Source organism: Artemia franciscana, chromosome 20 (genome assembly GCF_032884065.1).
Source record: "Artemia franciscana chromosome 20, ASM3288406v1, whole genome shotgun sequence".
NCBI classification, from domain to species: Eukaryota; Metazoa; Arthropoda; class Branchiopoda; order Anostraca; family Artemiidae; genus Artemia; species Artemia franciscana.
The window spans coordinates 15,604,218-15,630,637 of record NC_088882.1 but is presented as its reverse complement, the minus strand read 5'-3'; the positions used below and the strand labels follow the sequence as shown (position 1 = coordinate 15,630,637).

At 31.8% G+C, this 26,420-nt stretch overlaps 1 protein-coding gene across 13 annotated transcripts in view; it reads right to left on the bottom strand.

Moving 5' to 3' along the window:
- Nucleotides 1-1,923: 1,923 nt before the first annotated feature.
- The window catches only part of LOC136039799 (RNA binding protein fox-1 homolog 3-like), a 242,340-nt gene continuing 217,843 nt past the window's right edge, over nt 1,924-26,420 (bottom strand). For 9 of the 13 annotated variants that reach the window (XM_065723687.1, XM_065723688.1, XM_065723691.1 and 6 more), the window contains 5 exons: nt 25,074-25,112; nt 19,059-19,230; nt 16,374-16,422; nt 13,076-13,209; nt 1,924-10,264 (listed from right to left, as the gene is read on the bottom strand). In XM_065723687.1, coding sequence (XP_065579759.1) covers nt 10,162-10,264; nt 13,076-13,209; nt 16,374-16,422; nt 19,059-19,230; nt 25,074-25,112 — 497 coding nt within the window. In that variant the 3' untranslated portion in view covers nt 1,924-10,161. The remainder of the gene's footprint in view (nt 10,265-13,075; nt 13,210-16,373; nt 16,423-19,058; nt 19,231-25,073; nt 25,113-26,420) is intronic. The other 4 variants (XM_065723683.1, XM_065723686.1, XM_065723681.1 and 1 more) reach the window with 3 other exon arrangements.

The following is a 26,420-nucleotide window of genomic DNA, read 5'->3' as shown; positions in this document are numbered from 1 at the left end:
GAAATTACTAAAAATACTTTAGCTTAAAGAGCGAGGTATTACGAGGAGGTAAAACCTCATATGCGCAATATTTTTTGCTCGTTTTAAGTTTTAATACTGTTCCTCACTTTCAGTAGAAAAAAAACTTTTCATATTTATTTTTTTTGTTTTTTTTAAATAATGCTAAAAAAAAATCCTGCGCCCCCTTCATTGAAAGTCTCTACCCCAATGATAAGTTTTCTATGGAAAGATCCTCCCACTTAACCCCCCCCCACCCACCTCAACTCTCCCTCCCAAACCAAAAAAATACCCCCTGAAAACGTCCGTACACTTCCCAGTAGCCATTGCATCTTTGCTTAGACAGCGCTATTAAGCAGCCTATGGTTTTGTTTTGGTTTATGTGGCCCGCTGATATCAATGCTACTTATTAATATAAATCGGCGAAAACACAACAAATCAATTTATTGAAAAATCACATCAAATTTTTCAAGAAATCACTTACGTTAAAACGAATTAAATATTACAGAGTTAAAATCCAGTCAAAATTATAGGCAAATGAATAGCACGATACCCGAAGCTATTAGACTAAAGCTTGGTTCAATTATGAGATTGAGCCTCCTGTGCTGCGCGTGGGGGTTGGTGGAAGTGGAGGGACTGGTGAATCCGGCTGAAAAAAAGCAAAGTGTTTACGACATTCACCTTCACCCACCCGAAAGCTTGTTTAACGTTTTTTTGTTGTTTATAATGTGTTAAAAGTATAAAAGTTAAAAAATTGTGTAAAAGGACAAAAAGGAAGCACTTTGTTTCTGGCAAGTCAAGAAATCGTCAGAAAAAATAAAACAGCAGAAAACTTATTATGAACTTTTTATCAGGAAAATCACCTTTTCAACAAAAATTGTCAAAAAAAGCCAAGACATTTCATTAGAAAAATCAAGACAGCAAACAAACCTGTTTTGACTCTTTGTCGAGGAAATTACCACTTTTTAGCACATTAGTTCTGAGAGAAGTCAGGAGCCTACTTTGGCTCATTCAGAAAAACTCCTTTTCAACCCATATTTAACGGTCGTTAAAGCTAAGACAGGGGAGGTTCCCTGATTCTCCCTCAACCCACTTCCATGACAAAATCAAAGAGTATCAGTTACTTATAAGAGTGGAAGCTGGTGTAAGTTTGGAAAAAACCACCATTGCCATCTAGGGTTTCACATTTTCAACAAACTTCGTAATTGAGCTTTTTTCAGAAACTCAGTTAAAACTTATTAATAGACTAATATTTGGCCAAATACCCTAATTTTGTCACATTATGCCAAATGACAGATGGCACTGGTAATTTTTTCAACTAGTAGTAAACTAGTAGTAAGTAGTAAACACTAGTTTCTACTGTGATAAGTTACCAATTGCTTTTGGTCTAGACCCTTGATTCCCAACGTGGGGCACATGCCCCATCGGTGAGGCATGGCAATATTTTGATGGGGCATGGGAAGGATGTGGGCTTCTAACCTGACTATACTTTAGAGCCTTAATTTAAAAAAAAAGCTTTTTCCCGTGAACAAATTTAAAGAGCAAAGAGATACAAAACCATACTGGAATGAGGTTATAAATTGTATAAAAGTTGTTGTATTTACACAATATTTTTCATTATACATATGCCTAGAGGAAGATATAGCTAAAAAAGCAAACAGCTAAAATACAAAACAGCTATTAAATAGAAGTGATATGGACTTTTTCCAAATCTAGGGGGCATGACCCCTGTCCCCTAATGAAGGCCCCTTTTAAGGTCTTGTTTAACAAGATTTAAAAATCCCGAGGGGGTATGAGAATTTTAGAAATACCTAAGTGGGGTATGGCCCAAAATTGGTCGGGAGCCTCTGTTATAGATCTTGGTCTATTTATATCGAAGATCAATTCCTACTCAACAGTACTCACTAGGAAGAAAGAGAGGAAAAATAATCAAAAAACTTGTATTTACTACATATCGACTGGCCGATTATAAAACCATAACAATCAAAAAGTTGATCAAATCTTTGATTAGCATCCACTGTTGACCCTGCTAGAAATTGTGGCAACAAACAGAACACAAGGATACATATCACTTGCACAAAACTAAGAAAAGTACGAAACAAGAGACTAAAATTCAGATAGTTGCTAAAAGAAAATACAAGCTCATATTTAAAAAGTTTTTCACATAATTAGAAAACTGAATAGTTAGTAAGATAGCTGAGGTTCAAATAATTAATAATTTCACTTCAAAATTAGCGCAAATACAGAAATACAACTCGAGGCTACTGTATATCTACGATCATCAAAATAACTTTTGACTCGTTCAGGGGCAGAAGACGCCAAGTTACAAGAATAGTCAGAAAAATAAATGGTTATATATATATATATGTGGTTGAGTTTGGGTTAAAAATAAGTCACTGCTGAGTGTGGTAAGTGCCGCAAGTTATTGACTCCAAGCCCTCTCGAAGGTTACCATCAACTTTGTTAAAGATGGCGTTATTCCTTACGGGAAACTCGCGTTATCGTTCCCAACAGTTAAAAATTTAACGATCATTTATTTGACCTAAAAGACTTACAGAGACATTAAAAATGTGTTGTGTATTAAAAGCTCAATATACTACTGTGATTCCAAGTGAAAAAACGAGCTATAGAGGACTTTTTGGGAACCACAGACCAAGTGTACAAGGCTGTACCAAGGATTTTTGTTCGGAGGGAGGGGAGTACAAAAATTTCAAAAATGCCTAAAAATTTGTTTATTTGTATTTTTGTTAATTTTTTAAGACAGACCATCACGGAGTGTATAAGATGCAAAATACCCCACAACCGCTTTAGAATTACGATAGCCACCATTTCACTAAAATTTCTCATCAGGAAGCCAAGTTTTTCAGTAGGGGAATTTGTTAGCAAAAAAGCGTTGTTATTCCACGAAAAGTATGGGGAGTTACGAAAATCATTGTTAAATTACCATTGAACTATAAGTTATACAAGAATTCGAGAGATGTCAATTTGGTGTATGAAGAATTTATGAATGAAAAATACGTAGAAATCCCGCTAATAGAAACAAAGAGAATCATACACAAGAAACAAGAAACCAAGAAAATCAACACAAAGAAGATTAAAAATAAAACTAACATATAGAGCAGTACTCTAAACCCGTTTCGTCATTTTTAGAAGTAAAAAGGAGTTTAGTAGCTGATATAGGCTACTTTGAGGGTGCAGATAAGGAGTAATACTTAACACATTTAAAAAAATATATCCCGATGACGGATTTTTTTTTTTTTTTTTTTTTTTTTTTGACGAGTCATTTTCTTTTACTGTTTTTTTAGCTGTACTAGTTTTCAATAATATTAGTGAGTAATATTCAGTTTTCACTTAAATTCTTCTATTGTATTATTCTTGTATCAAATTATTGTTATTTTTCACTCGAATTCTTGTATTGTATTATCCTTGTATCGAATTATTGGTATTTTTTAATCGAATTCTTGTATAATTTATAGTTTAATGGTAATTTAACAAAGATTTTCGTAGCTCCCCACACTTTTTGTGGAATAACAATACTTTTTTGCTAACAAATTTCCCCTACTGAAAAACAAGGCTTCCTGATTCAGTGAAATGGCGGCTATCGTAATTCTAAAGCACCTGTGGGGTATTTTGCATTCCTTTATATATTCAATATATCGGAATAACGGAATATATCCTCAAAATATATTCCGTTAACGGAACATATATAGATACGAATATGGAGTAATACTTAGCGCGACATTTCCAAATATAGTCCGTTGAGAATTATGAATGGTTTAGCGAATTAAATCATTTTGCACACTGTCTACCGAACGAAAACCGAAAAAGAACGAACGGCTAATTTAATCAGTAAGTTTTTTCTTATAAATCGTCTGCATTTTTTGAAGTTTTAACTAGTTAAAAAATAAATGAGATTCCAGAAACAAAGAGGTTGATTCACAAATATCTTTGGGGTAAGTTTACAGCTAACTGAAAAGTCAAAGTAAAAAATACTCTTCACAAAAAAAATCAGCTTCAAGCAATCAGCCACATTCCAATTCCGTCATTGCGTTTACCTTTGCTATTAGGAAAACTAGCAAAACCCCTACAAAACTAACCAATATTCACGCTGTTGCTGCAAAACTGAAGTAACAGCTATCGAAATTTATGTTTCAAAAGTTTTGTCTCTGAAGTTTCATTCGAATACAGCAGCCAAACGGTCTCTTGTGCATTTACAATTTTTAAGGTATAAACTCCTGTCTGCTTCGAAAAAGTAAATATGGAAAGAAGAAATGAAAAAAAAAAGTTCAAAAAATAAGTCTACATCATCTAGATCGTCCGAATCATGAATGCATTTTTAACTTAACCATAGGGGCACCACACTAGTTAACAGTTTCCTTTTTTTGTTCTAGATTTGTTTTGAAATGTTGCTAAGAGTGTCCTTGGCAGTGCACATCGCTTGCATCGCAGCAGCAGCAGAAATAGCTGTCAGAATTTCCCCTTGAAAAGTTTCAGTTCTGATGTAGAATTCGAATGCAATAACTGAAGCCTGAAGTAACTAGTTTCTGGCGAAGAAAATTGTAGAATAAATCATTTTTTTGTAAATTATTTTTCAAATCTCTGAAATGAATTCTTTTATTTAATAAATTTCGACATTGTTAAAAATAAATAATTAATCCGGACAGATAAAAAGGATACGGCATAGGGATTTCTCTGACATTCATCATCTGTAGCGCTTGCCAGATCCAAGTTTTCTATTATTACAACAATAGTTGATTTGCGGAATAACTTGGAAAATGAAGTGAAAATATAGTAAACCTCGATGAATTTAGTAGAAAAATTATTAAACAAGCATAAATTTCGTAGTAATCTTTTTATCATTTTTATTGTTAACATTTTTTGTTACTCAGTGTAGTGAATTTAAAATTGATGAACGGGAATTATTCAATTTTATTTAGCCAATGCTCAACGGTTTAAATTTGTGTGAACCAAAAGATTAAATATTTATTTATAATAAATCCGCATTCAGAATCCCCCAATCACACGACACAGGTTGATGAACAGCTTATTTAGTCCAAAACTATGAATTATTGCATAATATGTTTTGATTTGGGCGGCTAAGATACCTTTCTTCAATTTCCAAATTATTTCCTTTTCCCCATTTAAATTTTCCGACTAAATTCAAAAATTTTTTAGGACTCTTTCAACACATTTGAAACATTATAAATATTTGTAGGGGAGATATTTTTGAATCAACCAAATAGAACTAAGACAGTATTTTCATAGATAAGAAACACAAACTTTTGGTTAGTGCAAAGTAGAAAACGGTTTAGATATTTCTTACGTCGTTTCAGGATATGAGGTGTGCCAAGAGGACACAAAGACAGAGGTAGTTAACGAGTATTACATGTTTGTATGCTGGTTTATGCGGTTTATGCTGGTTTATGGTTTAATGGTGGAAATTCAATTAAAATCACAGAGTTGAAACTTTGATTTATACGTCAAAATTCTGAATCATTCTTGGCAACTTTACTCAGTCTTAAGGCCTCAGTTTCAGTCCCCTCCCCCCCGAACAAATATCCTACATACGCCCTTGCCCAGTCTCTATTTGTAATGAGCTATAAATAAGAAATGGATAATTATGTCCTTTAATACTTTAGTTTTTATTTTTAATTAGTTCCAAAACTTTTAAAGATTACTTTTGGTAAATGGCAACAGTATTTCGTCAGAACCGAATCAAACCGTTTGATTCCACTGGTAAACACAGTTTACAGTTTCTAACTGAAGAAAGCTTGATTGGGATTTCTGGTGCAAATTTTTGCGCTGAAAAAAGTACAACCATAGTTTTCCATACTCCGCAATTTAAAAAAAAAATATACGGTAAAAAAAAATAAATTAAATAAATCAAAAGGAAAAGTTTCTTATGGTGAATACAAACGTAACATCAAATTTTTGTTAGAGCCATTGCAGATTTTAACCAATAGCTTTTTTGTCTTACTGAGAAAAAAAACACTTCAAAAATTACTAAGGCTTAAAAAAAAAAAACATGAAAAATTTGTTCATATTCTGTTACATTTTTGCGAGTCGGACAAATATTTCGGGGGGAGGAGGGGGGGTGGTGGTCAAACATCCTAGATCCCCCTGGATGCGGACTTGATAACACCTTCTGAATTACTTGTAGCTGATCTGTCAAGCCCCTTAAATTTTTAATATTTAATTTTTTTAAGTTAAAACTCTCATCACCATCATTTGACACACTTTTATATTTAGTATAAAAAGTAGCATCGGGAAAACAGTCCAAAGCGATTTACAATTTATTTTTCAGAGTCAGTCAAAGCACCCAAATGAGGAGGAGCGTTCGCCCCCCGCCTAGATTTTTCGCTCCCCACTAGATTTTGAAAGACATCTTAGCCCCACTCCCTTCTAAATCCCGGTGAATTCTTTCTTTGAGCGCTGGATTCACATATTGACGTTCCACTAATCTAAATAACAGAAAAAGTCCTCAGGGTACAAATTCTTTTTTTTTTAGAAACTAATAGTTCTATTAGAATTTACTTAATTTTATTGAAATTAGAATATATATGTTTGCTTCATATTTCATGGCCAAACATTTCAGTTCCGCAGTGTTACAATAACTATTCTAATAAAGTTCTCACATCTTCCAGACAATGCTTCAAACTACGATTGTTGCAATAGAGAAATTTTACACAACAAAAAGAATTAAAGAGCAAGAGACAAGAACGAACCATTATTAAGTCAAACATATAAAAACACAATAAGGCAGTCAACTTAAACACATTACTTGACTAGCGAAACAATTTATTCGAATAAAAATACATTATAATTCCGGTTACTTTATAATATCAGTTACTGAGTATAACAAAAATTGTGCGTTCTAATATCATTTCCAATATCTATTTTAGCAAACATGACAAGTAAGTATAATAAATAATAAAGTATATTCAAACAGTGTAATTGTATAATTATTTTAAAAGACAATTCGATTTTAATTGAAATATGATAACAGATTTTGAACTTCAAATAACTTTCTTTTTATTTTCGAGAATTTACTTTTAAAATCAGTAGAATTAAAAAAGAAAATCAAGCTTAAACCACGTTTACTAGAGTTTTAATTAAAACGTTTTGTGCTTCCTTATTTTTCATACAATTAAATTACTAAAATTTAGTTAAAAGATTTAGGTCCGAAGAAAAATACCTAATAGACACAAAAAAACTTGATGAAAAAAAAAAAAATCCCCGTTTTGAAGTCACCAAACTACCAAACCCTACTCCTCTATTAAGATACTTAATGAGATTTTTGGTAATTTTTTTTTGCCTCCACCTTAAGTTCTCTGGCATTTATCCAAGTCCTTAAAATGAGCAACATCTCTGATACAACATATCAAGTCTTTTAAGAAAGGAATCCTCGCCTTACGCTCAACCACCACTAAGAAACAAAAATGCAGAGGACTGCGGTTACTAATTACTTAAAAATTCTAACAACTCATAGCCAAACTCCTAATTACGGAAGCCTGAGAAGGACCGAATTTGATGGAAGCAGAGTTCTTAAGCATGATTTACATTTACCGTTACCGTTTACATTTGACCGTTAGTGACATTTACATGTCACTAACGGTGACTTAACAACGGGCCTCTGTTATCTTTAAATTAGGTATTGGTCTGCATTAGTATATAAGCAAAGAAACAATCTTTTTGAAAAATTTGTACGTTTCTTGGTTAAGCACAATTTGTCAACTTTTAAATTTTTTTTAAAAATGTTTAAAAAAAAACGGCGAAACAGAATTACAATCAAAATTCTTTGGGCAAGACCCATAGGGATGGGAATGACACCACAACAAAAATATTTCCCCCGTAGACTTATCTTGACCTACATTCATGCCTGGAAACCATGCCTTTTTTATATTACTCTACTCGTTTCAAAAATATCAAGCTATAGGATAGTGTCATGTTTACTTCAGTGTTGCCACATTGGACGGTGAAAATAAACAAGCGAGACTATCTAGTCAAATTTGACATATAGAATTAACCTATAGAGATGGTAAATTTATACAGATGGTGAACGTTTGGGTTTCCTCATTCGTGAGATACGAGATTCGGTTTTGTATTTTATGGAATCCAAAGAATGAGAATAAAAAAAAACCACATCGGCAAAATCTTTGGTGTCAGAAAAGATGAAATTAATTTCCTTAAAAGCAGACCCGACCGACCTCCCTTCATTATGGAATGGCCAAACACAGCAAATTCAATGATGGGATAGGTTTTAAGAGGTATATTATCAGAAAACGACAACAACTTAGGTATGTCTTGATGGCTTTCTTATTCAGCTAAAAAAAAGTCTTTTAAATGGCATCCCATGTGACAATATCAGAAAACATGTTTATTTTCTAGGTATTTTCGAAGGCAACACTGCCTTTAGATGATGAAAAAATAACATTTCAACTAGGGATAAATCCTTTTATTAGACGGTGGACAGCAATAAAGAAAACACTAAATATTTTGACCACCTATAAAGTGACCGTCATCAGTATATACACTGTTAAAAATAACTGTTTCTGCTAATGACGGTCACTGTATATGTGATCGAAATATCCAGTTTTTTTCTAATAAAAGGATTTGCCCCTATTGGAACTGCTATTTTTCAACATATTTACTTTTCTATGATTTTGTCCTAATAATACCTAAAGTTAACATATATATTCAAAAATTGCCTTATGTTTTGTATACAAGAAAAATGTTTATAAAGAATTAAGTTTTACAAGGATTTAAAATTTTACCAACTTTTCACACAAATAAAAAATCAATACTTTTATCTAACCAAATTCAACATTTTCGTTAAGCCATACCTTACAGTTTAGGGAAAAATACTTATTTTAAGGGAAATTACAGGGAAATTACATATTAAAAAAAAAAATGATCATATTTTTTTAAGGCTGCCAATATTTGTGCAGTTTTTCGTCTATACAAATTATATTAACAAAACAAATCAACATATAAAATTTGCGCTATTGACATACTTCATAAAAAAAAACATCAAATTTAGCTGCATTACATAAATGCCTAATAAATAACATTATAATGTCGTGCCATTGTTACATCATTATAATGTCACCAATGAGTAATGTCATTATAGATAAAATGTTGTAACTAGATCTGACTCAAACGTAGCATTATCAATGTGCAGAAATATACACAAATTATACAAAGAGAGATTCGCAAAAACAGAGAGAGCTAACTCCTTAAAATATACATAAGAAACTACACAATATCTAAGATCTTTGAAATATATTCACATACAAGTTGAATCATTTTAAGTAGATGGAAACAGAATTTGGAAATCGGAAGCTCTCTAAGAAATATATTGTCAATCCAAGACAAATAAGCATAAAATATCTAATTATTTTATTAGAACTAATTATCTACCTCCCACAAAAACACTTAAGTTGTTCTCCAAAAATGGTAGTTCTACGCATTACAGAGCATGCGTTTTAACTCAACTAATTCAAATTCTATCTAATTCTGATTGGCTCTATATATCAAAGCCAGAATTTAAACTGAAGATCCCTTCTATGAAACAGCTAGTCTCATGAACTTTATTCAGTTTTAGGGTGTCGTTTTCTACGATTCGTATTCTATGCAGTACGGAGCATACGTCCTAAATTTAACTAACTTGAATTCTATCTAATTTTGATTAGCTCTTAATACCAGAGCCAGAATTTAAACTGAAGAGCCCTTCTTTGAAATAGTTTCATTAACTTTACGCAGTTTTAGCGCGTAGTTGTTTGGAAATGGTATTTTTGTGGCTTGACAGAACAAGGGACATGCATCCGAGTTTGATTAATTAGTTCATAAAAACACTAACAAAATCAAAGAAAAAGCTAATTTAATTCTTAAAAGTAAAGCTAAGAATATAGAGTGAACTCCTCTTAATAAAAAACTAGATATTGTATGCTTAAGTCCTTCTACAGGTGTCATTAAACGAGAAACTTCTAAATTATGCCTAATTAAACTTATATGTGAACAACCGTCAGAAGAAGAAGCAGATACACCGGCAATAAAGCATCACCCACGATGTAAAGAGTATTAACTGAGCAAAAAAGTTAAAAACAATTGTCTCTATCATTTACAACTTGATCTGTAACCATAGTCTACATTAAAAGCCATAGCTCAGTACGGAGCGTATCTTTGGTACGTTCCTCGAAGAAGACCAGCAGTCACGGGTCCTATGCTGCTCAAATAAGGGTCGGCTGAAGCTGCAGAGGCTGCGATCCTAAAAAAAGGTTCAACTAAGTTATTATCAATAAATTCAGTTATATTTAAAAATATAATTTCTTTGTTACATTGAAGTATTTAATTACCTCAACTTGTTGACAGGTATTTGACAGTTTTTTATTCGAATCTTAGTTGAGATGATATTTTATTATTCACTTCTGTTATTCGTTTCATTTTCATTTGATATCTTATCCATTTCATTGTTATTTGTTTCATTTCCATTTCATATTCATTCCAATTTCATTATTTTCATTTCGTTCCATATTTGTTCCATTATTTTTCATTGTTACTCTACATTTTAAGTCTTCTTCTGCTTAGCACAAATGCAAATACCATAAAATCCTGGTTATTTTCCATGATTTTTATGCTAATCTTGCTTTTTTGGCAGTGAACCTTAAGATCTATTAGTAACTGGTTCTGTGTTAATAACCACTGGTTTTTTAAAATATTCTGTGAGATCGTTTTTAATTAGATTTGCGTATTGAGCATTTAGTGAATATTCCACCAAGTCCTTATTTAAGGAGACATAATAATTAATCTTAAGTCTGATTTCAATTGCTTCTCCAACTACCAGCTTTATGCCTAGGTCATTACTAATAAGGGTCAATGCTTGTTTTTAATTATTTTTTTTTCATTTCAATGAACTGCCTTGTTTCATCTCACTTTATTAATCGGTCCTGGTTGAACTTCGCGGAAGTGAGGATGCTGGGACTGTTTTAAAATTTTTCATTTAGTTTTATTGGTCGTATGTTGTTGCAAGTTTGTGATGACAGTTGTTATCTTAACTGGAAATAGGACTGAAGATTGAGTCGAATGGGTATATTTTTCATTTTTATTAGTTTCTATCGTGCAGTATGAATTCATCGTTTCTAGATGCATATAATATATTGTTTAAATTTTAGATTATATTTGCAAACAGCATTGAACGGTGAATCAATTCAATTAATTCAAAAAACCACTGCCAGACAAAACGACAAAAAAACAAAATAAGTAACTACTAAGCTGTTATGAGCAAGACCGTATCAATGTTAGTTAGTTTGTTTGTTTGTTCTTTTTTTTACAAACAAAATTAAAAAAACAAATCATTCTTTCTCGAAAAGAATGTTATGCTCATTTATTGTTAATTTATTACGAACTTTTAGTCTCCTAGTAATATTCAGTTATTACACGCTTTATATTCGTTCTTTACTTTAATCATATATAACTTACTTATCAAAACTCTCTGATGGTACAGTTGAAAGTATTCCCACTTGTCACGCGAAAAACCGGGGCTCGATTCCCCGGAAGGGCGAACTTTTAACGTATCGAATTTAAAACATATTTTTTTTTAATTTAAAATTTTAAAAAGCCGCAGGGCTCATTTTCCCTGGGCTTGAGTTCGCTCTTTACAATAATCCGATTCTTTTGATGTATCTATTGGTATCAAAATTCTGTTTTTTAGAGTTTCGGTTACTATTGTGTCGGGTCACCTCTTACTTACAGTTCTTTACCTCGAACGGTTTGATCTCGTGACAAGAAGTGACTCCTGCACGATAATACTACTACTAGTACGTTCTCTGATATGACTAGAAGCACCAGATAAATGAATAAAAACAACATAGCTCTTTTTCTAGTTTCTAATTCTAACTAAAATAACTTGGAAAATATAGTACAACATAATCACTTTCTTCCTTTGATGCAACATTTTCATATCTCATCCTGTTTCCTAGCTATCCAAGAGATAAAAGATGAAAGTCATTAATTCGAAGCTCTGTATTCGAACAACGATGACAATCAGAATCTCGGTCAAAAGAACAGTCTAAAGAGATGGCATTTTCATTAAAATCCAACACAAAAAACATTCCCCGTTTGAAAATGTTATTCTCTAAGCTTGAAAACCAAGTAATAAATTTTCCTTCTTAATAGATAGTATATTTCGAATACCAGGGAGTACTATCGGATAACAATAATCATAATTCCTTTTTTACGAGAAACTCGAATTCTCTTCATACTTCAGCAACAGAATAGATGAAAATTATGCCAAAATAAGGGATAAAATCAAATAAATTTTGATTATTAGTTTCTGCACTGATTTGTATCGAAAGCTTGAGCTCACTCGATGTTCAGGGCTTCTAGATTGAGGGATTTACGAATAGACCTAGTAGGCCCGGGCTAAGGGCCACACAGGGGGCGCAAAAAAACAACACTGAAAGATTTTTTCTTAAAAAAAACTGTGCTCATATGATTTACCGTCAAAGTGCCAGATGCACTTTGCTGTTGACTGTCTATTGCAAGTAGTGATTTTATAGAAGTTCGGGGACTCGAAATTCGGGGAAACCCCCGAATTTTCCGGGACTTTCCCAAAAATTTTGCAAAAACAGAGCGGGAAAAACGCGAGGCCTAGGGGCACCAAAGATTTAAATTTGGCCCTGCCATGAGGGTAACTGCGTTATATGTCACTTGAACTAAGTTGATTAATTCTTTGAGAAAAATTAAGATGTCATACCCACTTTGAAACGATAAGCTTAAACAATACTTCGAAAACGGGAACTCATATTAAATTGAGGGAATCAACAACCTTCTCCCTCCAAGATAGATAATTTACAGTTCCACACCTTGAAAATTGAACTATATCTGATTATTGTTCCTGCTAGGTTCATTTTTGTCATTTTGAAAAACTGATAGAAGCCTCCTTTTTAATTTATACCAGTCGAAAATATCATTTATGCCTTTTTGAAACATTCCTTAAGGCTTCAACCTGTAATTACTCAATTATTTGTAGTGCAATTAATATTTTGAATTTGTGCAGTAAAGTAATGCCAAGACTTACCCAGCAGGTAAGGCTGCATAAGCGGCCATTTGTTGGGCACCGGTTGCCCCAGCGTAGGCTCTGGCTGCTGCTGTATAGTTGGCGACCAGTTGTGCTGCTGCAGGATTATTTAGGTAACTTGCCGAAGCGGCTGCCTACAGAGGAAAGCAAGGTTAAATGAGGGTTTATGTCCAGCCCATTCCCGCGAGTTCACATTCATTATTCTCCTTTGTAAAAAAAGAAAAAAGGTAAAATCCTAATAATGAAACATTTCATATTAATTAACTCTATTATTTAATTAATTAATTTACATTAATTATTGATTTCATATCATATTGATCATATCAACATTAAAACATTAAGAAAAAAGCTTGAAGAAAAGCAAAAGATAATACTAATATTACTGTATCTCATATATTTTTGGTTGAAGAGTAAAAAAAAGGTTAAGAAAGAGTGTTCTTATGCTTTATGACAGGTCTAGAAATGGAAGTACTATTTTTTGATTACCCATTGTTTACTTTTAGTACCTTGATTTCAGCTTAACACAAATTTTTACGGACTGCCACCCTTTCCAAACCAAATCAAACCAAAAAAAAAAAGAAAAAAGAAAAAAAAAGAGTGAACTCGCTAAACTTAGACAAATAATGCATGCAGGGCAATGGCAGGCAATGGCAAAAGCAAAAAGAAGCTCATAAAAGCAATTAAACAAACCAAGCTACGCAGAGAATAAATAGTAATAAATAACATAAGAATAAAAGTCAGAGAAGATTAATGAACTAAAACCATCTACATCTGATTAAACCAAACTCGAACTAACGAAAGAAGCAACAATATTTTTCCTTTAGTATGCATTAAACATGCTTTGGTTCATTAAAATATAGACTCATTTTAAAGCAGATTTTATTTTCAAGATAGATTCTAGTATAAATGAAGAAACTCTAGGGATTCTGCAACTTTTATCCAATTCAGTAGGTTTCAGATTGGAGAACTACTTTGTCTCTTCACAAAAAAATTCTATTCCCTGAACCTATTTTAAAGAATTTCTGCTCCAAGGGAATATTGTGTTTTATATATGATTGTTTTGTTTTTTACACATTATGTTTAATATATGACGTAGAAGTTTGTGAGAGGGCGGAAGTGAAATTATTTCAAGTCATATTTTTTTGCAACAATATTTGCGACTTTAAAAAAAAATCCTATTGACATATGGTATTGGCAATAAAATATATCAGCTACACTTATCCATAACTGTGAAAATCCTGCAATTTTCTTTAAAGAATCCTAAATTTTTATAAGAACAAACTCAACCAACGAATAAAAAATGACACAAAAAAATGTAATTATTTGCCGACTTGAACAAAATTGAAGCTTTTTAAGTGAAAAATTCATGACCATATTATAACCATAATATTTTGTACTTATACAGAGAGTCAATCATAGATCAGCAACTAATAACTCATCGCAGTACAAAGACGCCTAAGGCCTGCAAAACTGCGCATGCTCTTCCACCTCCCCCTCTATTGATAGCTTCACACCTTACTCCCTCCCATAAAATTCTCACTTTCTTTATATCATATTTTTTCCCTACCTCTTTACTAGTTGGCTCTTTACTGGAATGTAGCTACTGCTACAACCATGATCAAGGTCATTTCACGGCCACAATTATTAATTTCGCCGTTTTAAAACATTATTATATGGAAGACAAAGTAAAAGAAATCTTTGATATAGTAACCAAGTCATTTCAAAATAAGACTCTTCAACAGCTTCCTATTCTGGAGTTTTAATGTCTGTAAGTCAGACTAGTACATCTTAAGCCAAAAAAAAAATCATTAAAACTTATTCTAAAACGTCCAGAATTCGCGAATAAATTTTAGAGTACAAAAATCAGTATCAACCACATCTTGTTAGACTAACTAGTCAGAAGTTTTAGAAATGACTGGAAAGAGAACGTATTCTAAAAACTTTCGGCGAAAGTTAGAACAAATCCTAGGGAAATAAATTTTCCCTGAATCGAGATTAAATTAAACTGCGTTTTCAGCACAAACTGTCAACTTCAAAAAACATCTAACTGACTTAGGGGAATCGTATTCTTTCTAATTTTCTAAGCTGTTCTTCTAGGCTTAGAAGACAGAAGCTGAATCTTCTGTCACGACCAATTTTTATTTAATAAAAAAAAAGTTTTGACAATTTTCTTTTTTATGTTATTTTGTCTTTAGTTATTTATATTTTTACTTTTTTTTCAATTTTACGATTTTCAAATTTTTTTTTATTTATGCTTTCTAATTTAATCTAATTGAATTTTCATTTATATTTCAATATATTTTTTAAAAGATTTACCAAGCATCTTTAATTCAAAAGTTTTGAAGCCTCTAAAACTTCTGATATTACCCTCTATGGTATGGTTCCCTCTATGGTATTAATCAAAACTTCAGATATTACCCTCTATGATATAGTTCCCACTATGATAATAATCAAAACTTCATATATTATCCTTTATGGTATGCTTCTACACGGCGTTGGTTTCCATTAGCAGAAGTCGGACAAGAAAAAGAAGAAATAAAGGAAGAATTTAAGATGGAGCTGTTGATTTTTCTATCTGAAAAACTTAAGAATTCAGAAGTCGTGAAATGTTTAAAAAGAAGAAGCTAGAAGGATTCCGGACAAACCATGTTTTCTAGCGCTTTCTTTCGTCTTTTGTTTTATCAACGCTATGTTTTGCTTATATCTCTACTATTTCTTCTTTGAATTTCTTTTTTAATGTCTTATCTTGTACCTTTCTTGACAATTTTGAAAATTTACCAAATAATTAGTTTAACAATAAATTCATTTAAACCAAACAATAAATTAATTTGCATTACAATTACCTTATTATTTTAAAAAATTTTATGCTTTTACAATTATTACAGTTACTTATTTTTTACAGTTAATTTAAAATTAATTCCCCAGTCATCAGAAAAAAAAGTAGAAAAAAGTAACCGATCATGCTCAGAACCGTCCCTAGGGTTGGCGGCAGCCATTCCTAGGGATGGTGGCGCCCGGGGAAAAATTATTTATATGTATACTTTATTATGTTTATATAAACTTGGTTATATTTAGTAGCTAGTTGAACAGGGTTAATGAAATTTACAGAGACTGTCAGGATTTGATTTAATAAACAAAACAAAATAATAGTAAAAATAATACAAAAATTATAAAGTTTAGCGATTGTTTACTCTATATGTTTTTGCTTTGGCAGACCTTAAGCATCATTTCTAATATTAACATTTTCTTAGAAATCTCCAACACCGAGAATATTCAATATTAAAAATAGATAGTTTACCTGTAAGGGCATCTGAGCTCCAAAGAGGGGGTCGTAAGCAGCGTACATTCTAAAATGGAAAATCTCAAATAAGACAAAAAAGGGTAAAAATAATAAGGGTAATAATTAGACTTGGATTTTTTTCAAAACACTAATTACTATAAAATAATCCCCAGAGTTTATTTGTCATAATCATTATCTATATATAAGTATATATATATATATATGTATATATATATATATATATATATATATATATATATATATATATATATATATATATATATATATATATATATATATATATATATATATATATATATAAATAACAGAACGTGCCAGTGCTAAAATCATCTCCCATTATGAAAAACAATTTATGATTATGAAAGTATTTGGAGAATATTCAAATTTGTTTTTAGCTCAAAGTATTCAAATTATTATAAGTATGTATTGAGACTATATTCTCTTTAAATAGTCTAATATTAACCTAAAAAAACTCCTTCTGTTGGCAGACCATTTCAGACCCCAACCGATTGCTGCAGAAATCAGTTGACCTCACTAATTTTAACGGCCCACTATGATCTATCAAGACTCATTCATGGCAGAGCTAGGATGATGAGACCTACTTGCCATATTATTTGTTCTCAAGAATGCCTCAAACATTCCCCGCTGGGAGAACCTGAAAGAGCTCAACTCGACATACTGCCGCCGTGAGAAATGACTTTCTAGCAGCAGTTACCCAAAATAAACGTCTCCTAATTGCTTTCAGGTGATAAATATATAATTAACGTAAATATATATGATAAATATATAATAAATACGAAGAAAACAAGATGAACTGCCAGGATTAGAGTCATATCGTCAAATGGCGTTGCTTTGGAAACTGACATAAAAATAAGTTTTCAATCATTGCGACCTGCTACCCTCCTCATCTCAATTCTGGCAGGGGGGGCTAATATTTTACACTTATAAACACCGTTGAATTATTAATTGTTAGTACATTTGTAACTGTGTCAAATACAAGTAAAATAGAATTATTTCAGACCAGTGTTCCGATTTGAGCTTAGTGCCTGTCTGAAAAGAGACTTTTGTACTAGAATTCTCGCATAATTTTTAAATATTTAAAATACTTTTTAATTTAAATATTTTTAAATACTTTCTAAAAAACGTTTTAATACCTTTAAAAAATATTTTTAAACACTTTTTATTAAATATTTTTTAAATACTATTCAATGGATCTGCATATTGAATAAAACTCATGATAATATTTGGAAAAGAATCGTTATGATGCATTTCAAATCCTAATTTTTAATTAGTCACGATTAAAAACAAAGGATAAGCACTCATTTGGGTAAATAGCTGCTTTCCGACCAAAACCGCTTCTGGGACCAACCTAGTACTTCGGCTAAAATCGGTTTTACACCAGCATTGGTGAATAATGCGACCGCATGTTAGACAACAGAAGGATGGAGACTAATATAACAAGATTTAGGAGAGAATTAAGAAAGAATATACAGTATTCATATTCCATGCAATAACCCTGAATATGCAAGTGTATTTACCAAGTATGAATGATTTAAAATGCAATTAATTCATAGCATTGCGTTTTAATTTTTTTTTTTCTTTGGCTGTTTCATTGCATATTCTAAAAATGGGAAATTTAATTATTTCATTATTCGTTCGGAGCGAAGAAATTACCGTTTAGAGATTTTAGTATCTTATGACGCACTTAAATAAAATTTTCACTTTGATCCTTTTATTCCGTAATTCGGACAAGACGCTAATTATTTGCCAAGTAGTTTCAAATTGAAAATCGTTTAATTTGTAAACAGTCTTAACGGAAAATTTGCATAACTGTAGAATATACTAAAGGTATATCAATGAGTAGTGGCGTCAATCCACAAAATTATGAAGAGAGGGCGGTTTTTTTATCTCTGGAAGGGAGCCATTTTGTTTTTCTTCAAATAGAATAAAACAAAGCTGTTTTTCAAAATCTAGCCCCAAACCCCCTTTAGGGGGGTTGAGAACATGCCCCCTGCCTTCCAATAGACATTACTGGGTGTGAGGGCATGCTACTCCCCCTTCCTGCTTTTTCAATGCTACGTAAGATTGACTAAATATCTAACAGAGCAGTGTTTATAGTCAATTATTAATATAGAATATTATAGTGAAGCAGGTTTGGATATATTATTTCATGTCGTTAATGTGGAGTAGCTTAATTTGGATTGTCCAATTTCAAAGATAGCCTCCTTACTATTGTACCACATGTGCTAAAAAAGTAAAGACCCAATGAAGACAATTTTGAAATTTTGTGGAAATATTACAAAGAGAGTTAACCACGAGGTTACCTCCTAACCCCTAGGCCACAGGAAAAAAGAGGAGTACTTAACATCACAGCACAATCGTAGGCTATAGAACCTGCAGAAAACAAAATCCCAGTCTGAGCTGAATTTTGATTCCCGACATTTCTCCAGAAAAGGAAACCGACACAAAAGTCGAATTAATATAGAGGTAGATATACCAGAACAAACACCAACACAAACCGACACAAAAGTCGAATTACTATAGAGGTAAATATACCAGAACAAACACCGACGCAAAAGTTGAATTAATATACAATCAGAATATATATCACAATATGTATTAGAATATATATTAATATATATATATATATATCAGAATAGTGATTAAGATTGAAAAACTTACGCAGGAAGACCAAGCGCTGCCAGTGAAGTTGGTCGTGCCAAGGCAGCTGCAGCTAGTCCAGCAGTCAATGGTCTCGTCCCACGTCGTTGGATGGCTACACCTCGGAGAGCCATAGCTGCTTCAAGGTTTGCAAGATCTGTAACCCAATCAATACTAGCATTATTGACCACACCTATTAGGATTACGATAATATAGATATAGCTTTAGAAAATGAAAGGAAAGACAAAGAAAGGAAAATGAAAGGAAAATGAAAGGAAAAGTAGCCAAACTTAAATGTGGAACTCTATCTTGGTTTTGATCGTTACTAATGATAATCTTAATTTTAGAATTATAAGATGCTTGATATCATTAAAAAAAAAATTCCGGACAAGTAAAGGTTCCTTCCTTTTCCAATAGGAGATAAGCAAAGGTTACATTCATGTAAATTATAATCTTTCCCAAAAAAACTTAAAAAATGCCAATTTTAATAGGTAAAATTCGGCAATGAAAAAAAAAATAAGCCAAAGAAAACATTTCGATGAAAAAGCGAATCTCTTATATACATTTAAACAATTTCTAGTAATTCAAATGTAGGTAACTTAACATTTCTAGTTTGTCTGACAAATTCAAGATATCACTTTTTCAACTTTTTTTATAGGGTTAAAACCCTCAATTACTACTGATGACATGATGGTGGATTTCAATAGTTTTTAAGTTATTATTGGGTAATTATTTCACGTGCTTAATTTTTCAAAATAAATGGCACTTAACCCCTTAAAAATCGACATTTAAACTCCAAAAACTTATTGATGAAGTTACACAACTCAAACCGCTTAAGATGAAATTCGTATTATTTTAAGGATATATTTTTTTTATCGTTCTATATATCTTTAAAGATTTTTGATCTTTTTGTTCTTGCCATTTTGCTTCTGTTTTTTTATTCTAATGAAGCTTTAATATCCACTTATTAAAATCTTCATACTTAAATTACAGAAAAAATTGAAGTTTCTTTGGCTTAAGCAAAATATTTGCTTCTTTTTTATGTTGTGAGATATACAGACCACCATGCATATCATTTCACCTCTTAGGAGTGGACCAAAGAACAGGTATCGTGGCTAATATGTACAATCGACGGACTAGCAGATCATCTTCTTTTTTACGATGTTAATAAATAGTTTTAAAATTATTACTTCTGCTCGATAGGGGAAATGATGTTTATAACAGCTCAGGAAAAAACATTAATAGATTTTTGTACGCCGGCAATATTGCTATAAAATCTTGGAATCACTTGCTGAAAACCTCAGGTGGTTTTAGGGTAGGGACCGTAGGGGCAATTGCCGCGGGTGCAAAAATTTTAGGGGGCCAAATTTCCAATAAATAATATAACGGTTATAATAATCTTTAAACTTATAAAATTTTACTTTTTATTGAATAAACTAGAGGTTGCAGCTAGTAAATGAAAATAATTAATAAATTTAAAAAATAAAATGAATAAAAAACAACTAAATTATAATTAAAATAATTAAATTAAAATAAATAATAAATGAAATAATTTATTGAATATAATTTTGTTCATAAATGAAAATTTGTAAAAATTTAGCTTGAAAATTTTGTATGAGATTGGGGGGGGGGCTACTAAAAATTTTGCCCCGGGTGCAGGAGAGACCAGAACAACCACTGTGAGCATGGACACTGACAAAATATGGTGGTTCCCATTTTTGATTTTAAATTGTTTGCCAAATTGTACGGTTTTTCGTCGACCGAGAAGAGACGAAACAATTATTTACAGGGTCTACATTCGTGTAAAGTTTTATTGTTTTAAGTCAAATGAAGCAAAAGGTTTGATGTGAACTCTATGATTTGATTTACAACATTATTAAATTTAGATTTATTTTGACATGATAACATAAAACTACTGTTCGAAAATGTTTCCTGACTTTTGAAGCAAATAAACTTTGAAGTTTATCTTCAAGAATATTCACCTAATCGTGGTCATTAGCGTTATTTAATGAGGATCAAGATAAATCTGGCTCGTGTTCCAACAATGAAAAATTTATTTGGCATTTATTTTTCTTAATTTTTTGGAACAGATGCAAGAAGACTCGTTAAAAGAATACTCAAAAGTCAGACTGGTATTCTGTTAAGTCAGCTACAATTGATTATTTTCTTTGCTAGACAGGTCATGGGAAAACTTAATGCTAAGCCGATGTAGCAATTTTTTAAGACCTTCGAAACTAGATAATCTATGGAACAAAAGATTTTTTTTACGGTTTTTTATATAAGAAAAGAAGTGAAATTTTAATAAAACATTTATAATTAATTGTAAATATTATTCCTCTGGTCCATAAGTTTCACTGACGTCAAAAAAATTTCCACGTCAGTTTGTGTGTTTTATTCTTCTGTTACATAGGACAAAGCAGTGTATTATCATATTTTTTTATTAAACGACGAATCTATTTTAATTAAACAAAGTTTTCAACTTTTTTCAATCATGTATTTGGTTAGATTTCAACTTCATCAATATTTAGTATCTATAAGCTCAGCCATGAGTCAAATCACCTCCAAATGGGTTCTCGAAGAAATATGGGGGTGAAACTCAGGAAGTGTCGGATTATTTGCCTCCAACCATTCATTGCCACCCCTGGCAAAGGCGGAGAATTAGGAGATCGGTACCTGCGCTAAGCAGACCATTGGTCAGCATGCGTTTTTTTTTTCTGACTAAATCTCCAGGACTTAAACAAAATCCATACATAAGTTATAAATAATATTTTTGGTCTGATATTCGCAAAAACATTAATTGCAAAAGCAAAATAAAGGAGAAAAACAGAATCAATTTAATCACAGCATAAATAAATATGCAGTAAAGCAATGTTGTTTTTAGAATGGGATAGTAGCACTAAGGAAATTGATTGGTTGGAATAGGAAGTATAAATTCAACTGTACTATATGCATTGGACTTCGATACGAGGAACTCGATTATCGGAGCCAAGCACGAAGGCGGAGCCATTGGGTTAGTATTCTCCCTAACCCTGCGTTCAACTGAACTTATTGCAATTAATTAACTAATTGCAAAAACTTATTGAGTAAGCGTAATCATTGTGCTCTATTTAACACGGTTTAAACATGAAGATAGTTTCTTATATGGAAATGATAATAATAATAATGATAATAATGAAAAATAACTTGAAACTCACATAGCTTTAGAAACTAACCACAAATTAATAACCACTTATCTATTTTAAAAAGTTATTGATAGTAAAATATTGCAAGAATTTTAAATCTGTAAAAGAACAAATTGAACCTTATTGGAGTTTGAAGAACAATAAGCAAATACAGTAATCAATGGCAGCAGGTTTCAAAAAGTGCTTTTGAATGTAATTCAATAATTGTAATTGGCTATTGAACACCACAACTTGAGAAATCAATTGCAATCAGCTTATTGAACGCGGTATAAGTATGTCCCAGAATATAGCAATTCAGAAGATAGTAGCTTGTGTTACTATACATGCATACTACTATTGTGAGTTTAACTAAGTTTATTTTCAATTAAATTTATTTTTAGTTTCCTGAAGAATATTCTTTTCCCAAATAATATAAATTTGTGAGCTAAACCAAAAATTAATAAGAAAGTATACTTCTAGAAAAACATTTTTTGAACCTTCAATTGAAATTCTCTATTTCCAACAGTGTACAAGTTCGACTAAATTTTCTTCCTTTAAGTTGTAGATCAAATTTGTTGCAGAGAAGTAATTTATAGAAAAAGATATTACCAATATTAATTCAATGTTATACCACAAGAACTATAGTAAAAAAAAACTCTAATAGCAAAAGCTAATCGGGAAAAGTGATGCTTGTTCGTATTCTTAGAATAGATACAATACATAAAAAGAAAGCATCTTAAAAATACAAAAAGAAGACTTTTGACAAAAGCGATTATTATTCTTGTTTTTTTCTAACGCATAAATATAACTAGCTTTGAAAACATTTTTTAAGATAAATTAACTACACCCTTTGAACAAAACGACGCAACACCAATAAATTCGAAGCAGAAGGCAGCTTCTGTATAAACAGAAGAAAAAGTTTTGAAAATAATACTTAATTTTAAAAGAAAAATAAAACAAACCCGTTGAACAAAACGATCCAATACCAATTAAAGCGAAGCAGAAGGCAGCTTCAGCAGAAAAACGGAAGGAAAGTTTTTGAGAATAATATTTTATTTTAAAAGAAAAATAAAACAAACCCCTTTGAACAAAACGATTCAACAATAATAAATGCGAAGCATAAGGCAGCTTCTGCAGAAACAGAAGGACAATTTTTGAAAACAATATTTAATTTTAAAAGAAAAATAAAACAAACCCTTTGAACAAAACGATTCAACACCAATTAATACGAAGCAGAAGGCAGCTTCTGCAGAAACAGAACGGAAGTTTTTGAAAACAATATTTAATTTTAAAAGAAAAATAAAACAAACCCTTTGAACAAAATGATTCAACACCAATAAATGCGAAGCAGAAGGCAGCTTCTGGAGAAACAGAACGGAAGTTTTGAAAACAACATTTTATTTTCAAAGAAAGATAAAACAGACCTTTTGAGTAAAATGATGTCACAACAATAAATGCGAAGCAGAAGACAATAAGAAATGAGCATGCAAATATGCATAAAATTCCATGCAACATTTACATGGCAGATTGTGTGTCAAGTGTCAGTTTACAGCGTGTTTAAACATTATGCGACTGGGAACTTAAGATGGCGTTTTGTATTCAGAAGAATTTTTTGTAAACCGGTGCCATCTTAAGGCACCTTAGGGTGCCATCTTATGCCATCTTAAGGGTGCCATCTTAAGGCACCAGTGCCATCTTTGGCAAGTATTTTGGCACCTTTAGGTGCCAAAAAAGTCTTATGATCCAAGTGCACGGCCGCAAAAACCCAACAACTTTTACCGTCCGTATCGTTCAGTTAACAGATTAGAATTTCGCCCGGATTTGAATCTTTTCTCTTCTGCTGTGCAAAACCCTTATAACAAAAAGTATCAATACCCCATACAACAGAAAAAAGGTAGATTAGACTGTATCAAAATTTGGGTATGACGACCCTTTGACATCAAAACAAAAAATCGAATTTGTTGCAGAATTCTCTGATGATTTGGGATAAATATTATAAGGAAAGAGTGAACATGACGTTTCAATGATTCCAGTTTTTCCCTAGGCATTCCGTAACTGCATTCTTTTTTCCTCAGACAGACATCAAATTCTGAACTACGGAAAAATCCGTAGAAGTGGAAACACTGGTCAAACGACAAGAGGAAATGCGACACCAGACGTAAATCACAAGATAAAACGCGAAAGTGCAGATCACAGCCAATGAAATAACCACAGTTGACGCGAGCAAAGTTGTTTATTTCTTACGCTTTAACGTAAACGGTCAGATACTAGACATTAAAGTCAATAAGGATAAAAATAAACATGAATTTATTTTAAATGAATTAACATTTTATATCTAGTGTATCTTAACGATTAGTATCTGAATTATAGAATCAAGAAAAAACATCACCAAAAACATGAAATAGGAATTATTGTTACAAAATGTAAGGCGACAGAAAAAAGCTGAAAGACAAAATTAGCATATAGTTAGGGCATAAAAGTGTCTAGGAAAAAGAAGGTGCGTACACTGTCTTTCTTCACTTTCTGTTCATTCTTCTTTTCCTCATTATAATAAAATGTACTGAATTTGAAATTTCTTAATGAATGAATATCTTTTACCACTTTTTTTCCTGAAAGTAGCAAAATCCTAAAACCACAAAAAAATGTTTTTCTGTTTTTTTTTCTTCCTTTTAAGTTTTCCAGAACTTTGAACTTTAAGCAATTTTGTTATCCCCGATGTTAATCAGCAGCTTTTCCAGTTAAAATCAGTTTTTATTCCCCAAGAAATTTGTGTTTTTTTTTTAATTACAGGCGTACGCACCTAAGTGTATGCAATAGCAAACAGATAAAAACGAATTAAAAGGCAAAACATTAAACGTGGGACAAATTATCTCACCGAGCGCTGTTGGTAGGCCGCCAGTCCGAGTTAAAAGAACTGGGAAAGCGAAAAAAAAGAAAGGAACATAAAACGATTGTACAATGAGGTTGTAGGTTCTTAGACAAGAAAACAGTTTTTTCAGCCGTGGCAGAAACAGATATAAAAAATATAATATAGAAGTTACTCAGGGCTCTTAAGGACGAGGGGTAATATAATCGCATAGGGCATACGTATCTTTTAAATATCCCATAAACAAGGCCATATCCATGATTTTTGTTCGAGGGAGGGATATTTTTTCAGAAGGAGGTGGGGGATTAGTTACAAAAAAAACTTTGAAAACACATTAAAAATTCATATCCGTTTTTACGAGCCGAACATTTTTAGGGGGGGGGTCAATCCCCCCCCCCTACCTGGATACGGCCTTGCCCATGACCCTCTTATAATCCCGTTACATAGGGCATTGAACGAAGTAGGAAAGATTATGCCAAGTATTAGCCTCTACGAACTGTGACAAATCAGAATACAATTTGAAATCGTAGACTACACGTTGGACAAACCTATCCCAAAGAGCAGAACGATTTATGCATGTACGTAGGAGCTTATTTTGGGGGTTAGAGGGGACTAAATCAAAAAAGTATAGATATAGAAGAATTATTTTTTTTAAATATAGGGGAAGCCGTAAAGATCATGGGACGTTAGGGACGCAGCCTCGAAGCCGCCTTCTTTCTTCCAGATTACACGCTTGAAACTCACAACAATGGATTGAAGCTATTCATCTGTCAAAAGTGGTCACAAAATAAAGTAGTTAATAAATTAACTATTTTTATTTAATCATTTATTCCAATTAATTAAGATGGTTGAAGTGTATTACAAATGCCTTTTGTGCATTTTTTACCTAAAGTATTTTACTTAATTAAGCTACACCGATATATCAAATGTAATGCTATTTTCTTCGAGATGTTCATGTTCTCTTGCTACATTTTGAAAGCCATCGAAGTCATAAAGCAACTGTCTACAATACTAAAAACATGCAATTCGGTTTAAATCGATCACCGTGCAACCTATTTATCAAAAATCGTGTTTTTTCACTGACCTAAACAGTTTTTAGTTGTCTAATTTATTAGTTATCCAATTTTTAATTTAATAATTTGATATTCGACTGTCCAAAATTAAAAGAGGATAAACCAAATTCCTACCATAACTTTTCAACATTTAGCTTTGATATGTTCCTTTCGACAACGAAAAACAAGAGGAAAACAAGTCTGTTTTGCGACTTAAATTAAACAAGTTTATTTATTTAAATTATTAAATTATTTATTTAAATATTAAATTATTGTTTATTTAAATTTATTTATTTAAATTATT